Here is an 18,708-nt window from a genome sequence, read left to right on the forward strand (position 1 = left end):
ATTTTAGGTATTTTCACGATTTTCCCCAAATATGGCTCCAATTTGCCATTTGGAGTTTAATGAGTTCAAAAAATTTACTTTAATGTTTGTTTTGGGTTATTAAAAAACTTCTCCACCAAGAATTATGGACATACATATGTCCAGGTTTTGATATAGCGCCGAATTTTGGTATATCTTCCATATTAAAGTACCGCTAGATTTTAGACACTCTGCACTATGTGATAAGGGGTATTATGTGTTAGTATTGGGATGTATACTAATTATTCCATTTTTACATATTTCGACTGGTGTAGGGTATTACATAGTCGGCCCGCCCGACTTTGGTCTTTTTCTACTGTTTTTTTTTCTTTATGATATCTCCTATAGGAGGATAGGACTTAAGCGAAGGCTTAACAAAGCCCAATTTTGTAAAAAATTGTTATAGCCCATAGGCGTGATAATCTTGATAATTCCCGACTGTTCTGTGAGCCCTCCGAAGACGAACTCAGTCAGCTGATTTTGAAGGTACAACTTCTAATTGCGCAGAACTAACTGGTTCATTTGACCTTTTCACAGATAAACAACCGACACGGTGCGCCTTAACTAAATCTAAATGTAAGGTGCTACAATGTTCATGGATGAGAAAAATCAAAAAACAACAAAAAATCGCCGGGGGGACTTTCAAATAAATCGCGGTCAAAGTTCGCATTTTTAGGTTTTCACGATTTTGCTTGGAAACCACGAGTCGTATTGTAATGGGACTAAAGAAAATGTTGTAGCATTGAAAATTCTCTACAAGAATGGGATATTGAAGTTCAAATTGGACCATGGACTGACTGTATCGCCTCCTTTTAAACCAATGTCATGCATGGAGTGCCTTAACTAACTTAAACTGAAAACAGCTTACATCTGGGATGTTTTTGTGGATTCTGAAACAGAAATGTTTGATAGATGAAAAAAATCCAAAAACAAGAAAATTTTGATTTAGGGATTCTTAAATAAGTCGCGGTCAAAGTTCACATCTTTAAGTTTATTTGTAGGTTTTCTCGATTTTGCTTGGAAACCGCATGTCCTATCGAAATTGAACTAAAGTAAATGTTGTAGCTGTGAAAATTCTCTAGAGGATTGACGTTTATGATTTGTTCCCAGGTTGTAACATTTTTGAGATAAAGAAGCTCAGGTTACATCTTTAGGTTTTTTTGTTAGGGTTTCGCGATTTTGCTTGAATATGGCAAATCTTATCGAGATGCGAACTGAGAAAATCTTATAACTGTGCAAATTCTCTACAAGATTGGCTTGTGTGATTTTTTCGTAGGCTGTACCATTGTTTTTTTATAAGGAGAGTCCATTGTCCCAATTTGAACTTCAATATCTCAAAAATGGTAAATCATAGGAAAAAGTCATAAAAGTCAATCTTGTAGAGAATTTTCACTGCTACAGCATTTACCTTAGTCTCATTACGATACGACACGTAGTTTCCAAGCAAAACCGTAAAAACCTACAAAACCCCCAAAAATGTGAACTTTGATCGCGGGTTATTTGATAATCCCTCCAGCGATTTTTTTGGTTTTTTAATTTTTCTCATCTATTAGCATTGTAGTTTCAGAATCCGCAAAAACTTCCCAGGTGTAAGCATCTTTCATTTAAATCTAGTTAAGGCGCACCGTGCCGAACCAGTTCAACGAAAAAGTTTTATTTGAAAACTTTGCCTATTAGGGCGAAAATCATTTTTATACCCTCAGCCTTTAGGCTAAAGAGGGTATTTACACTTTGATACGACCAAAAATGTGCCTAATCGAAATAATGGTTTTAGACCCCAAGTATGTTTGTACGATATCCGTTTCAAACAATTTTGAGTAGATCTAGCAATGTCCGTCCGTCTGTCTGTCTGGCAGGCTGGTGCGTACGATAACTCTCGAACGGATCAATCGATTCGGTTCAAATTTTGGGAATCGAAATATTTTGTCCAGATTCGATTTAAGTTCGAGGATGGGCCATATAGGTCCACTCCTTCAGGTACCTCCCCCACAAATGTTAAAAAAATGGTCGTAAAACTTGTGCGAACGATAACTCTTGTAGGGAATAACCGATTTGGTCCATACTTTGCACATGGACTCAATCGGTAAACTCCTTCGAGTACCTCCCACACAAAATTTCGGAAAAGTTTAGTTTAGGACCAGGTCTCGAATCGCTTTGATTTTTGTTGTAACATCTTGTATTCACTGTCCCCTATACGAAGGTACAAGTTTCCTCAGGCGCAAGTCCACACTTCCTGAAAAAATAGCCTGAAAGTTGAAAAAACCCTATGACACCATGTTAATGGGTGGAAGCGCAAGATAATTCTCGAACGAAAATGCCGATTCCGACCAAAATTTGACCTTCGTAATATTGTTTCCAAACTTACTTTAAGTTCGTAGATAAGCCATATCGGTCCACTCCTTCAGGTACCTAACCCACAAAAGTTCAAAAATATACGGAAAAATTGTGCGCACGATAACTCTTGATGGGAGTGACCGATTTGGTCCATACTTTACACATTCTCATAATATCTACCAGATATAGATCAGGTTCGAATATGGACTATATTTGTCCACTCCATCCCGTACCTCCCACACAAAATTTTGGATAAGTTCACTTTAAGACCTGCTATTGAATCACTTTGATTTTTATTGAAGCAACTTACATTCGCTGCCTCAATTACGATGGTAAAAGTTGTTTCAGGGGCAAGTCCAAACTTCTTGAGAAAACAGCCCGAAGGGTGTAAAAATCCCCTATGGCACCCCCATGGTCTATGTCGGTCCATTCCTTTAAGTACCTTTTCCGCAAAATTTTTGAACTTTAATCCTAATCAACATTTTTGTCGGTTCATACGACCAAAATTTTGAAACCCCCTAAATACATAAGTTCTTTTGTGAAAAAAGGTGTTTCAATTTGCACAGGCTGAGGGTATATATCTGTCGGCAAAGCCGACTGATACTTTTTTACTTGTTAATATTAATTTTAATTAATTTCTCATGGAGTCGAGTTTAATGACCGATTTTTTTTGTAAGTGAAAAAGGAAAGCCGAAGACTCGAACCCACACAACCACCACTATGTGACATGTTTCGCTCTTTGGTAGAGGCCCATCAGAAAAATCGGCTGTGGAGCGGCTTCGCTATCATCTAACTTTTCCTCTTTCAAATGCAATTTGTTTTTTAAACGCTTAGCGTACCCTTTGGAAGTTATGAGTATTGGCTCTGAACGCTAACACGCCTTGATAACACTTTTTTCATGAAATTTTTGTCTATTAGGGCGACGAAGATCATTTTTATACCCTCAGCATTTATGCTAACGAGGGCAAATTGTGCCTCATCAAAATAATGGATTTAGACCCCAAGTATGTTTGGACGAAATCCGTTTCAGACAATTTGGAGTCGATTTAGCTGGCTAGCCGCCCTAGCTAGCACAATAACTCTCGGTGAGCACAATAACTCTCGAACGGATTAACCGATTTGTTCCAACATTTGGCTTTCGTAATATTTTGTCCAAACTTAGTTTAAGTTCGAAGATGGGTTATATCGGTCCACTCACAAATTTGGCACGATAACTCTTGAAAGGAGTAACCGACTTAGATGATGTTATAGTATGGACTCAATCGGTCCACTCCTTCGGGTACCTCCCACACAAAGTTTCGGAAAAGTTCAGTTTAGAACCTGCTCTCTAATCGCTTCGATTTTTGTTGTAGCAACTTGTATTCACTGCCACCCATGCTACGGTTCAAGTTGTATTTGGGGCAAGTCCTTACTTCCTGAGAAAATATCCTGAAAGCTTTAAAAAATCCCCTATGACACCTTGTATACTGGTTGGAGCTCAAGATAACTCTCGAACGAATCAAGCGATTCGGTCCAAAATTTGGCCTTCGTAATATTTTGGCCAAACATAGTTTAAGTTCGAAGATAAGCCATATCGGTCCACTCCATCAGGTACCCCCCACCCCCCCCCCCCACCCCACCCACCAAACTTCGGAAAAATTATTCTCACAATAACCCTTGAAGGGAGTGACCGATTTGGTCCATACTTTACACATCCTAATATATCTACCACATATAGATCAGGTTGGAATATGGACTATATTTGTCCACTTCTTCTGGTACCTATCACACAAAATTTCGGATAAGTTAACTTTAAGACCTGCTCTCGAATCACTTTGATTTTTGTTGAAGCAACTTGCTTTCCCTGCCTCAATTACGATGGTAAACGTTTTTTTTCAGGGGCAAGCCCATACTTCTTGAGAAAACAGCCCGAATGGTGTAAAAACCCCTATGGCACCATATGTAGTGTGTGGATAGCACGATATCCCTCGAACTGATCAACTGATTTGCTCCAAAAAATGGCCTTCGTCATATTTTGTCATAGTTTCAATTCGAATATAGGCAATATCGGTCCGGTACTTCCACCGATTATTTAAAAAAATTCCACTTAAAGGGTATTCACGATATCTCTTGAACAAATTTGGTCCAAACTTAGTTTAACTTTCAAAATGGTGGTATCATAAGGTACAATAAAGTTTGCATATTTTTCGCTGATTGATTACACTGTACAACACAAAAAATAATTACAAGAAAATTCGGCCAGATTATGAAAGAGGACCGAAGAAAAGAAGACACGTGTATAGGCGTTTTGAAAGTTTACGTCGGAAAGTAACCTAAATACGCATGGCAAGATCCGCCCATTTCTACAGGTTTTGAAATATTCGACATCAGATTCCTTGGAATCCTTGCATTTTAGATATAAAATGTCCTTGGCAATATTACTGACAACAATGCGGGGTATCTTTTTATTGAAAAAATTAACCCTCATTCGAGTCACCAAAGGGGGTCTTTTTGGTCCCTATTTTCAGAAACGTTTAAAAATTCCTTTAAAATGTGATCGCATCAGATCAAAATATTCTAACAAATTATTTGTCATAAAATTTTACTATAGGACCCCGAATACACCAAAACTCTAAATTGTACCTGAACGCCAGGAATCTGCCAAAAGTAAAATCACGTTTTAGGGTTAATGTTGGACTTTATCTGAGTTTATTAAGTTTTGTCCCACAAAACTTCATTCTAGATAGAAGCCGTCAAAGACAAAAATATTCTCCATCAAATTTCAATATAAGTCGCCGAATAAATGAAATATGTAGTTGCAATATATATCAAGAAAATATATACATCAAATTTGCCTACAAAACACCCAAATATTTTTTGAATAAATTTGTATTGTTCTTTTTTCGAGTTGATGCATGAAAGTAACATGAAATTTAGTTTAAGACGAAAGGTGTTAAAAGAAGAAATGTTCTACACAAAATTTCACGGTAATTCTCTGAACAAACCAGATATCTTAGTAAAATACTTTGTTAAGAAAATTACGTTACAAAATTAGATATTATAGGTAGAAATTATTTGTTAAACTCTTAGACTCTTAATTAAAATTTATTCCACACTGAGTCAAAATCTCCAAAAATAACGCACTTTTTGGGGGTTGTGTCAAAAGAAGAAATGTTCCAAATCAAATTTCATTATGAGTCTCTGACCAAACGAAATTTGTAGCTATAATATTTAACATCTCCAGAAGCTTTCGCTTTTTATATATGATTTAGGACCATATTCTACCGTTTTTATTCAATTTTCGTTATCTGCGGTCACAAAATATATTTCATTGATGTTTTTTCATAATAAATTCTTTCAGAAGATTATGTGTGGTCGATCCAAACTGTTTTTGAAATATCTATGGTGAATATATATAGGGAAAATATTGATAACCCAGATCGGACTTTGAAAAATTACGTATTTTAGTACTATAAAGTAAATTAACGTCATCAGGATAAGTCATAGGTTCCTAATATTGTATGTGAAAATGCGGGGATAGTCTACGGCTATTGTCCAGTGAACATATCTAAAATACGAGTCCTAACATCCATGATTTCGGCATGCGAGCTGTATCTTGATTTCAACAGACAGACAGACGGACGGACAGACGGACATGGTTAAATCGATATAGAATTTTATGCTGATCAATAATATATATACTTTATAGGGTATCCGACGAATTTCACATTCCTATTTGAATTGGGTTTGTTTTGCATTTACTCTTCACCCATGAACGGCAAATCTAAGCTCACGTATTATGGCTTTGTTTCATTCTACAACATTGTATTGAAATGCGGTTAAGAATTTCCCAGCATTCTGTTACAGACAAAGAGTAACAACCTAGTATGTAACTGACAACAAAATCCGCTTAATAATAACATACCGAACTAATTACTGGAGATTAACGTGAATAGGAAATCCGTTTAAAAAGCGCTGTGAATACTTACCCGAATAAGTTAAAATGACATGATCACCGCTATGATTGGTAAAACGCATCCAGAAACAAATTGTGAATTGTGAAAGTTCTGGAACTTCGTTGTCATACTCCACAATACCATCGTGATTAAAGGCGTATTTTTTCACAGAACATTGATCCTATAGGTCAGCAAAAAAAATACAAAAATAAGGGAACAAAGTAAACAAAGGACTCCCCGAATGGATGCTGTTCTACACGTTTGTTTACCTCGCTATAAGCCACGGCTCCCTTATAACCAAATCTGGCATCTGCAAAATTAATGGCAGCAGGAGCAGCAGTGGCATAGGTTTTAATTGTCGATTTAACAGGTATCGCCTCTTCAACAGGTTCAGCTACTACCAACGGTAGGCTAGGTATTTCTTTAATCAACAACTCCTTTGGAGCACCAATAGGTGTTCCCACCACTGCCGCCTCTGCTCCCGAATATCTTCCCGTCTTTGCCCCATATTCAGGATGTGATTGTTGTAAACTAAATGAACTTGTAAATGTGGCCGATGTTGCCTTGGAACCACTTATTGTCGAGGTGGCTGGTGGCAAATGACCCACTATGGGTTTCCAGGCATAGCCTAAAACGCCATGGACACTGCTAATCAACACTAATAAGTAAATTAAGCGCATTTTATGTTGACAAATTAAAACCAACTTTATGGATGGTTCCTTGTCGTTCGCGTACACACACGGTAATTAACGGTTTTTGTTTTGCTTGTAACGGACAACTTGTATTAACCGCAAGTGTTGGAAGGTAATTAAAATCTTTTGAAATTTTAACAGTTTTAACCGAATTTTTTCTTGCAACTCTCGTTTACGGCGTTTGAAAAACGTCTGTTTACCCCGATGGTCCGCTGTAGACTAACATAAAATGTAAGCCACACTCTGGGAGTTGTGCAGTTGTAGCGCCTGCGCTATGCTAGGCAGCTAAGCTTGCGTCGTCGCGGCCACTGAAACAAACGGCAAAGCTTCTCCTACGTGTGACCAATCTACCTACCTACCTATCTTTGCCGCAAGAAAAGCTCTTTTGTTTTGGCAAAATAATTGCATTTAAGCCCCATTTAATCTTCGATAATAACAGAGAGCTTTGTCACTATTAAAGCCAACTGAAAATGAAAAGAAATAAAAGGCGCGTGTGTGTGGGCCATAGTTGCTAGCTAGCTGACGGATTTGTATGGAAATTCACTTTTTCTGTGTGAGAAATTACAAAGCAAAGAGGTGTTACCACCACCATCACCGTCAACTCTGTAGGTAATTGATAGGTGATGAATGTAACTTAAGAGCACGGGCATTGGACTTGTTCCAAATGGCTTGATTAAATTGTCCAGCCAGCATTCATTCATTCATCCATCTGTCACAATTTCATGTCACCCTTCTTGTAAAATGGTTTGCACTAAAAGTTATCCACAACCATTTGTTACATTCCAATGGCTAATTGCCATGGTTTGTTGGAATTTTTGTTTGTTTCCCAGAGACAAATTGCATTGGTAATTTGTCAATATTTCAGTTCACTTCAATTTGGTTTGGATAATCTTGTCTTCTGACCAGTTCTAACCAACTTTCAATTTCATTTGCCACAATTTTTAAGTAGTTTTTTTTGCAGATTAACTCATTTTAAGCCGGTTTAATGAAATATTTTTGTAACGCATAGCAAATCGCAATCACTTGGTTACAATCTCGAATAATCTTTGTTGGAAAACATTGTAAAGGTATTCCAACTAACAAAAAAAAAAAAAAAAAAAAAAAACTGGAATTATTTCTTAATATTGAACAAGAAACATGTCCACGAAAAGAAGTTCAGAGAGAAAATCAAATGGATTTTTAACATAAGTTGTCTTTCTATGCAAAACCATAAGAGAGCAAACCTCTCAGAGATGAGCAGTGGGACTCCCTCAAAAGAAAACAACGACCCATTCATTGGTGTCCAAAATAAATGAGAGAGAATTGATGGGAGAATTGTTAAACAACGGCTGACATAGCTCTCGTTTGAATTCGTTATTCTATGTTGTTACGACAGCGTCCAGGCGTTGACATCAATCAATCATACAATTCTTCTCTTAGATGCGCTACACATCTTCTCAAAGAACGGCTGTAGAACATAGCGGAACATAATGAGCAGAGATTCATCATACAAACGCTCTCTTTGTGATCTACACCAGAGGTGCTCACATTGAATATGTGTTTCTCCGTTGCAGGCCAAACAACGACTGATGCTTACTCTCAATTTACGCTACCGAGAAGAAATGAACAGCCCTAATCTACACTGCTGTAGAATCTACAGCGGTGGTGCTCAAAATATTTTGTGCATTAGTCTCTCTGAGTACGTACTTCCTTTGCTAAATCACGACAGATGAGAATAAAGAGAATATATGTATGTTGTTGTTGCAGTCACGTTAAAGTATATCGATGATCTTGGCTGATCTATAGTGTAGATCTTTTCATAAAACAGCTGTAGTTTTTTTTCGGAGAAAAGCAGAAGAAGAGCTAATGCTGTTCTGTACACAAGTACATAGAAAAGCAGTACCTCTTCTCATAGAACAGCAATAGTTCTTCTCATATTAAAGCAGTTGCTCTTCTCATAGATGAGCTGTACCTCTTCCCATAGGAGAGCAATATCAGGAGCTCTTATCATAGAAGAACAGTAGCTCTTTTCATAGAAGAGAAGGAGCTTTTTTCATGGAAGAAAAATAGATCTTCTTATAGAAAGAATTGAAGCTCTTCTCACCGAAGAGTTGAAGCTCTTCTTACCGAAGAGTTGAAGCTCTTCTTACCGAAGAGTTGAAGCTCTTCTTATAAAATAGCTGTAACTCTTCTTACCGAAGAGTTGAAGCCATTCTTATAAAATAGCTGTAACTCTTCTTATAGAAGAGCAGTAGTCCTTCTCATGGAAAAGCAGTAGCTCTTCCCAGGGGAGAGGAGTACGTCTTCATATGGAAGAGCAGTACTCCTTCTCATGAAAGAACTTTGGATCCTGTCATAGAAGAGCATTATCGCTTCTAATAACATAGCAGTATCTCTTCTAATAGAAGAGCAGTAGCTCTTCTCATAGAAGGGCATTAGCTCATCGAAGAACAGTAGCACTTCTCATCAAAGAGTTGGAACTCTTCTTATACAAGATTTGAAGCTCTTCTTATAGGAGCTGAAGCTTTTCTTATGCAAGAGTTGAAGCTATTCTTATAGAAGAGTTGAAGATCTTTTTGTAGAGGTGCTGAAGCTCTTCTTATAGAATTCCTGGGGCTTTACTTTTAGAAGAGTTGAAGCTCTTCTAGTAGAAGAGTGGAGACTCTTCTAATATAGAAGTTGAGGCTCTTCTAATAGAAGAGCTGAAGCCCTTTTTATAAAAAAGCAGTAACTCTTCTCATAGAAGAGCAGAAGCTCTTCTCATAGAATAGAGAAAGCTCTTCCCATATAAGAGCAGAAGCTCTTCTCATAGAAGAGCAGAAGCTCTTCTCATAGAAGAGCAGAAGCTCGTCTCATAGAAGAGCAGAAGCTCTTCTCATAGAAGAACAGAAGCTGTTCTCATAGAAGAGCAGAAGCTCGTCTCAGCTCGTAGATCAGTAGGTCTTCTCACAGATTCGAAATAGTTTTTCTCACATTCTCCTAGAAGAGCAGAAGCTCTTCTCATAGAAGAGCAGAAGCTCTTCTCATAGAATAGAGAAAGCTCTTCCCATATAAGAGCAGAAGCTCTTCTCATAGAAGAGCAGAAGCTCTTCTCATAGAAGAGCAGAAGCTCTTCTCATAGAAGATCAGAAGCTCGTCTCATAGAAGAGGTGGAGTTTTTGTCGTAGAAGAACATTGCTTTTCTCATAGAAGAACAGAAGCTTTCCTCATAAAAACCGTAGCTCATCTCCTTTCAGATAAGATCAGTAGGTCTTCTCACAGATTCGAAATAGTTTTTCTCACATTCTCCTAGAAGAGCAGTAGCTCTTCTCTTATAGAAGAGCAGAAGCTTTTCTTCTAGAAGAGCAGTAGCTCTTCTCTTATAGAAGAGCAGAAGCTTTTCTCATAGAAGAGCTGTTGCTGTTCTACACTGTTATAGAAGGGCAAAGAAGAGCAGTGATTCTTTTCATAGAAAATCAAATATCTAAATGATCGACTTAATATCCCTACGCTAGTAGTGCTAATGGCTTATTTTCTCGAAATAATGGTCCTAATGACTCCTTATCTCAGAGGAAATAATCTAAGATAATTACCCTGACGTTTAATTATCGCAGAGATAATGGTCCTAAAGCTACATTTCCGATTAATTATATAATTGACCAGAGATAATGTTTTCGGCAGCTTAGCTTATTGCAACAATTGTAATGATCCTGACGACAATTTATTTTAGAGATAACGGTCTCAGAGATAAGAGAGCAAACCTCTCAGAGATGAGCAGTGGGACTCCCTCAAAAGAAAACAACGACCCATTCATTGGTGTCCAAAATAAATGAGAGAGAATTGATGGGAGAATTGTTAAACAACGGCTGACATAGCTCTCGTTTGAATTCGTTATTCTATGTTGTTACGACAGCGTCCAGGCGTTGACATCAATCAATCATACAATTCTTCTCTTAGATGCGCTACACATCTTCTCAAAGAACGGCTGTAGAACATAGCGGAACATAATGAGCAGAGATTCATCATACAAACGCTCTCTTTGTGATCTACACCAGAGGTGCTCACATTGAATATGTGTTTCTCCGTTGCAGGCCAAACAACGACTGATGCTTACTCTCAATTTACGCTACCGAGAAGAAATGAACAGCCCTAATCTACACTGCTGTAGAATCTACAGCGGTGGTGCTCAAAATATTTTGTGCATTAGTCTCTCTGAGTACGTACTTCCTTTGCTAAATCACGACAGATGAGAATAAAGAGAATATATGTATGTTGTTGTTGCAGTCACGTTAAAGTATATCGATGATCTTGGCTGATCTATAGTGTAGATCTTTTCATAAAACAGCTGTAGTTTTTTTTCGGAGAAAAGCAGAAGAAGAGCTAATGCTGTTCTGTACACAAGTACATAGAAAAGCAGTACCTCTTCTCATAGAACAGCAATAGTTCTTCTCATATTAAAGCAGTTGCTCTTCTCATAGATGAGCTGTACCTCTTCCCATAGGAGAGCAATATCAGGAGCTCTTATCATAGAAGAACAGTAGCTCTTTTCATAGAAGAGAAGGAGCTTTTTTCATGGAAGAAAAATAGATCTTCTTATAGAAAGAATTGAAGCTCTTCTCACCGAAGAGTTGAAGCTCTTCTTACCGAAGAGTTGAAGCTCTTCTTACCGAAGAGTTGAAGCTCTTCTTATAAAATAGCTGTAACTCTTCTTACCGAAGAGTTGAAGCCATTCTTATAAAATAGCTGTAACTCTTCTTATAGAAGAGCAGTAGTCCTTCTCATGGAAAAGCAGTAGCTCTTCCCAGGGGAGAGGAGTACGTCTTCATATGGAAGAGCAGTACTCCTTCTCATGAAAGAACTTTGGATCCTGTCATAGAAGAGCATTATCGCTTCTAATAACATAGCAGTATCTCTTCTAATAGAAGAGCAGTAGCTCTTCTCATAGAAGGGCATTAGCTCATCGAAGAACAGTAGCACTTCTCATCAAAGAGTTGGAACTCTTCTTATACAAGATTTGAAGCTCTTCTTATAGGAGCTGAAGCTTTTCTTATGCAAGAGTTGAAGCTATTCTTATAGAAGAGTTGAAGATCTTTTTGTAGAGGTGCTGAAGCTCTTCTTATAGAATTCCTGGGGCTTTACTTTTAGAAGAGTTGAAGCTCTTCTAGTAGAAGAGTGGAGACTCTTCTAATATAGAAGTTGAGGCTCTTCTAATAGAAGAGCTGAAGCCCTTTTTATAAAAAAGCAGTAACTCTTCTCATAGAAGAGCAGAAGCTCTTCTCATAGAATAGAGAAAGCTCTTCCCATATAAGAGCAGAAGCTCTTCTCATAGAAGAGCAGAAGCTCTTCTCATAGAAGAGCAGAAGCTCGTCTCATAGAAGAGCAGAAGCTCTTCTCATAGAAGAACAGAAGCTGTTCTCATAGAAGAGCAGAAGCTCGTCTCAGCTCGTAGATCAGTAGGTCTTCTCACAGATTCGAAATAGTTTTTCTCACATTCTCCTAGAAGAGCAGAAGCTCTTCTCATAGAAGAGCAGAAGCTCTTCTCATAGAATAGAGAAAGCTCTTCCCATATAAGAGCAGAAGCTCTTCTCATAGAAGAGCAGAAGCTCTTCTCATAGAAGAGCAGAAGCTCTTCTCATAGAAGATCAGAAGCTCGTCTCATAGAAGAGGTGGAGTTTTTGTCGTAGAAGAACATTGCTTTTCTCATAGAAGAACAGAAGCTTTCCTCATAAAAACCGTAGCTCATCTCCTTTCAGATAAGATCAGTAGGTCTTCTCACAGATTCGAAATAGTTTTTCTCACATTCTCCTAGAAGAGCAGTAGCTCTTCTCTTATAGAAGAGCAGAAGCTTTTCTTCTAGAAGAGCAGTAGCTCTTCTCTTATAGAAGAGCAGAAGCTTTTCTCATAGAAGAGCTGTTGCTGTTCTACACTGTTATAGAAGGGCAAAGAAGAGCAGTGATTCTTTTCATAGAAAATCAAATATCTAAATGATCGACTTAATATCCCTACGCTAGTAGTGCTAATGGCTTATTTTCTCGAAATAATGGTCCTAATGACTCCTTATCTCAGAGGAAATAATCTAAGATAATTACCCTGACGTTTAATTATCGCAGAGATAATGGTCCTAAAGCTACATTTCCGATTAATTATATAATTGACCAGAGATAATGTTTTCGGCAGCTTAGCTTATTGCAACAATTGTAATGATCCTGACGACAATTTATTTTAGAGATAACGGTCTCAGAGATAATGTTCCTGAATATGACTTATATCAGAGATAAAGGTTATTTATGGAAGTGATAAAAGTCCTGCTGTCTCGAACGATAACCCTCTCATACACTAGACAGACGGCAGCGTTAATTTGCATTAAGAACTGCATTTAATTTTACCCTGACAGACGACAGTTTCTGCATTTACGAAACAGCTGATTGCTGGTAAAGAACTGTTTTTGTTGTTGTTTGCAATGCAAATTGTGTCTCAGAGCATGAATATGCTCTCCCTCTTAAAATAATATGTCCTCTCTTTAACAGTATTGCCATATTGAAATACCTAAATTCAATTTAAGTTCAGTTTGATTTTGTGTATTGGGAATATGGATAATGAATTAAGGCAGTTAATGCAAATTAGCGCTGCCGTCTGTCTATGGTATCAGAGATAATGGCCTTAAAGTTTCATTATGGAAGTGATAAAAGTCCTGATAGTTCATTATATCACACATAATTGTTCTGACTGGTTGGTAGTGGCTTAGACTGCTCATTATCTCATAGATAATATTGTTGATGACTCAATTTCCTACAGATAATGGTTTGAAGTGTTCGTTATCTTAGAGAAAATGTTCTTTGCTTAGTCTAGTCTCGACCGATAAATTACCCAGACATAATATCGTTAAAGATTCATTATTTATTGTCTCAGAGACAATGATAAAGGTCCCGATAGTTCATTACATCACTAATAATGGTTTGAACTGAAAAAATGGTCTAGTGTTTCAGGCATAATACTTTCTTCAAGAGGTAATGGTTTTGACTATTCATTATCTCACAGATAATGTTGTTGACGAGTCAATTTCTCACAGATAATGGTTTGAAGGGTTCGTTATCTTAGAGAAAATGTTCTTTGCTTACAGTTCCTGACGACCATTTACTAGGGAGAAAATTTTCCTGACATCCCTTCACCATAAGGATTATAGTGTCGAGAAAACATTTTCTTATTGTCTTGATCGTTTATCACTGAACTGCTGCTAAGAGATACTACAACTGAAGATTAAAAAGGTTTACAAATTGGAAGACGTAGAAATCTTCCTGTTAGAAGACCTAGAAGTCTCTATATGAGAATTGACCAGAGATCTTCTTATTACTTGGCATGTAAAGTGTTTTATACGTGTCTTAAATGATATTTTATTAAAAGAGCCCTCTTACATTGCAGGGTTTTCTTGACTACCTTAGAACCTTATTTTTAGAAGGACTACATAAATTACTGCGCTTTAGACAACATGGAGGCAAATGCATATATACTTAGGATGGTCGTAGAGAAAATCTGATTAGACAGAAACTAGTTTTATCACAAATTAAAACTAATTAGGATCAGAAATTGTTGCATATTTTGCATAGTTTGCATATCGTTCATATTTTTACATATTTTTAAATATTTGCATAAAATTAGCATATGCAAAACCATATGCAAGGATTTGTGGCCCGAATATCCCACCGAAATGCGTGAAATTTGGTATTAAGTCTTTGTTGGGGGTATGCAACTTTCCACCTGAAATTTGTCCGCATAGGTCCACGGCTTCATATAGCCGCCATAGAGCGGTACCTTTTGAAGGTTGTGGCCTCAATATCCAACTGAAATGACTGAAAGTTGTTATTTTGTTTTCATGTGGGGTATAAAACTTTCCACTTGAAATTTGTCGGTATAGGTCCAAGTCTTCATGTAGCCCCCATAGCACGGTACCTCCGGATTTCTGGTATTTTGAAGGCTGTGACCTCAACATACCACCGAAATTACTGAAATTTGGCATTTAGTCTTCGTTTGGGGGTATAAAACTTTTCACCTGAAATTTCTCGGTGTAGGTCCACGTCTTCGTATAGCCCCTACAGAACGGTACCTCCAGATTTCTGGTATTTTGAAGGTCGTGGTCTCAATATCCTTCCGAAATGGCTGAAATTTGATTTTTAGTCGTCTTTGGGGGTATAAAACTTTCCACCTGAAATTTTTTGGTATAGGTCCTCGTCTTCATATAGCCCCCATAGAACGGTATCTCCCGATTTCCGGTATTTTGAAGGTTGTGGCGTCAATATCCCTCCGAAATGGCTGAAATTTGGTAGTAAGTCTTCATTGGGGGTACAAAATTTTCCACCTGAAATGTGTCGGTGTAGGTCCACGTCTTCATATAGACCCTATAGAACGGTATCTCCCGATTTCCGGTATTTTGAAGGTTGTGGCCTCAATTTTTAAACAAAAAAATTGTACACAACCATTTTTGTACCTATTTTTGAAATATTTGTTGCATACGAAAATATGTAAAATGCATAAATATAGCATATGCACATATTTCTTAGCATATGCAAAATTTATACATTTTACATAATTTTTCATATGTCATATGTTTCGATTGCAATTTAATCAGAAGCCAAAAATATGCCCATTCCCAAAATTGGACAAGAATCGGACCAAAAACAGGAGTTGCATAAAATTCCGCTGTCTAATTATAAGGCAAATAGATCATCTTATTGGAAGACTAATAGTTCTTATAGGACCACAGTAAATCTTCCAACAAAAATATCAAACTATGTTCCTTTTTGTGTAGCTCTCCCTTTGGAATCAATCTCGCCCCATACAAAATTTTCCACTTCATGCTCATAGTTTTCCACCTTTGATTTGATTTTGTTTTTTTCTTTTCACAAAGACTTGCCTTAACCATAAATGGATGCTAATTAAAGCACAAAGCCGTTCACTATAAAACAACAACAAAAGACGATGTTATACCGCAAAACGTCCATGACCAAGAACTTGACACTTGTTTCCATGCTTCTTCTTCTCCTGGTTGTGCTCTGAATTCTCAGGTTGCAGTGAATGTTGTGATATACGTTTTATGCAATAAAAACAAACCAAAGCAGGGGGCGACAATGGAGGGCGGTAAGAAATAAAGAAGAAAAACAAACATTTAAGCCTCTATTGTTGGTCAATTACCCACAAATTGGCCATAAACACTCAATAAAAAGTGAAATTATGGCTTTTAAACGAACTGTGGATGTCTGGAATATGCAGAACAGCAGCAGCAACACCATTCGTTTAGTTTCCAGAAGGCTAAGAAAGAAAACACACAGCCAAGGTGTTGCTGTTGCTTGTACAATTTACCACCAGGCAAGCAAAACTTGGTCAAATGCCAGGGAAATGATTTTTTTTTCTGCTTTCTTACGAAACATGGTTACAAACAAAACGGGTCCCCAGACAACTTCGTCGATAGGCAATTATGATAATCATGAGCTATTACCACACATCCGACATAACATCAATATTTATGTTTTCTTTGTTTTTTTTTTTTTTCTTTGCTGCTTTACAGATTGGCAAGCAGGCTCCCTATTATGTGGGTGCCTCACAAACATTACCACGTGGGATGTATACCGATCGCAATAAGGTGGCCATGGGTAAGCATTGCGTTTGAGTTTTTTTCTTTTGTTGGAATTTGCGTCTTTGAAATCTTGTTATGGTTTGTTGTTACCTCAGCCTTACCTTGTTGTATCCCTTTTGTATTTCGAATCCATGACCTAACTTTCTGAGCATGCTTTACTTTTAATTTCTATGATTTATTTTTGTTGTAAATCAATTTGTTACACTAACCCACATGTTTTGTTAAACCTTCGATTTATGTTTAAGTAAATTTATGTTCTGTTATCAAAGTGTTTTTGTATTATTATGAAAATGTTGTTAATCGTATCATATGTATGTGTATAATGTGATTGCTTAGGAACGCCATTGAAACCCTTAAGAACGCCCAATTCCAGGGGTAGCATGGAACCCTTGTTTCCTTATCCCCCGGATCAGTTATACAGTATACCAGGTACTTGTCATACAAACGCTGAGAAAGTTGAACACTGAAAAGAGGCAAAGAACCCGTATCTGATTGGCATTATCTTTTAACAGAGTTGCGGGGTATTCAAGATTTAAAATTCATTCCCACTCCGCAGCCCTGTTACAAATCATTGTATATTCTTGTCATATAACCACATTACGATTGGCTAAACGTAGTTTATTTTTTATATTTTGAAGTTTTGTCAAAAGTAGTTTTAATTTTTTTTTGTTAATAATATTGAAAAAAAATTTTATAAAAAATTAATGTAGTTTTGTTAGTAACAAATTTGAAACATAATTTCGAAAAAGTTATTAAAACAAGGTTTTAAAACTTTCAGATGGCTATACCAGTTCCCCGGAACGTTCAACACGCGGCAATTATGAAGAACCCTCGTATTATCAATATGGAACAAGGGGCACGGTGATAGCACCCATTATCGATGAGGAACAGACGTAAGGGAATTGGATGACCTTACAAGGTGTCTGAGGAGATGAACTCATTAATAATTTGTTTTCCTTTTTGCTTGCAGGGAAGTTACCATGACTGAAGACCAATATGCTTTGTATGGCATAAAAATGGGCCCTGCTGGCCGTATACCCCGCAACAATCAAATGTATGATCCTACAAGGTAAGTACAGTAAATTCATAAAGTCACCAAAATGAAGTAAGAACGGCGATAGATTCGGCCCGGCCGAACTTGTTATACCCTCCACCACGAGTTGTATTGAATTAAAACTGAACAATTAGTTTCCTTTCGGTTATGAAGAAGACTAAATACCAAATTCCAGCAATTTCGGTAAAACAATGTGGCTAAATTACAAAATACCGAAAATCGGGAGGTATCGTTCTATGGGCGCTATATGAAGGCGTGGACCTCTATGGACAAATTTCGGGGGGAAAGTTTTATGCGACCAACGAATACAACACAAAAAAAAAACAAAACATTGTTCCACAACATCCCATACGGGACAAGGGAGACTTCTCTCATATCAATGAGTGCACCCCGATTCAAATTTAGCTCAATGATATGGGACCTACTGTTTATCGCCGAGTCCGAACGGCGTGTCTTAAGACACCACTTTTGGAGAAGTTTTTCAAGGCTGAAATACTCAGGAAATGTCGCCAACATTACTGAGGGGTATTTTGCCACCGTTGAAAAATGTTTGATGTTTCCTGGCCGGGGAATCGAACCCCCGACCTTCTGCGTGCAAGGCGGGCGTGCGTACCATTGCACCACGGTGACACCCTGACCAACGAAGACTAAATACCAAATGGCTAAAATTTGGTACAACGAAGACTAAATACCAAATTTTAGCCATTTCCGTGGAATATTGAAGCCACAATCTTTAAAATACCGTAAATCGGGAGGTACAGTTCTATGGGGGCTATATGGAGGCGTGGACCTATACCGACAAATTTCATATGAAAAGTTGTATACCCCAAAAGAAATTTCAGCCATTTCGGTGTAATAATGAAGCTAAAATCATCAAAATACCGAAAATCGGATGGCACCGTGCTATTGGGGCTATATCGAAACGTGGGCCGATGTAGCCCATTTGCAATACCAAACATCCTAGCAGTAACAGAAATTTCTATACCAAAATACAAAGCTCTACCTTTGTAGCCCATTTGCAATACCAAACATCCTAGCAGTAACAGAAATTTCTATACCAAAATACAAAGCTCTACCTTAAAAATGGCG

The 18,708-nt window shown here is 37.5% G+C and overlaps 2 protein-coding genes across 11 annotated transcripts in view; one reads left to right on the forward strand and one right to left on the reverse strand.

The window, feature by feature from the left end:
• The window catches only part of b6 (pentraxin-related protein b6), a 36,153-nt gene extending 28,953 nt beyond the window's left edge, over positions 1-7,200 (reverse strand). The window contains exons 1-2 of the mRNA XM_073971767.1: positions 6,557-7,200; positions 6,321-6,468 (exon numbers count right to left, since the gene is read on the reverse strand). Of these exons, the coding sequence (XP_073827868.1) occupies positions 6,321-6,468; positions 6,557-6,967 (559 nt within the window). The 5' untranslated portion in view covers positions 6,968-7,200. The remainder of the gene's footprint in view (positions 1-6,320; positions 6,469-6,556) is intronic.
• LOC141396363 (coiled-coil domain-containing protein CG32809) overlaps positions 1-18,708 on the forward strand; it is a 117,755-nt gene that overhangs the window by 48,255 nt on the left and 50,792 nt on the right. For 7 of the 10 annotated variants that reach the window (XM_073971764.1, XM_073971765.1, XM_073971763.1 and 4 more), the window contains exons 9-11: positions 16,497-16,581; positions 17,344-17,458; positions 17,536-17,634. In XM_073971764.1, the coding sequence (XP_073827865.1) occupies positions 16,497-16,581; positions 17,344-17,458; positions 17,536-17,634 (299 nt within the window). Of the gene's footprint in view, positions 1-16,496; positions 16,582-16,901; positions 16,995-17,343; positions 17,459-17,535; positions 17,635-18,708 lie in introns of all 10 variants that reach the window. The other 3 variants (XM_073971761.1, XM_073971762.1, XM_073971755.1) reach the window with 1 other exon arrangement.

Source organism: Musca autumnalis, unplaced genomic scaffold, assembly GCF_047663935.1.
Source record: "Musca autumnalis isolate F117 unplaced genomic scaffold, ASM4766393v1 scaffold_3, whole genome shotgun sequence".
Classification (NCBI taxonomy): domain Eukaryota; kingdom Metazoa; phylum Arthropoda; class Insecta; order Diptera; family Muscidae; genus Musca; species Musca autumnalis.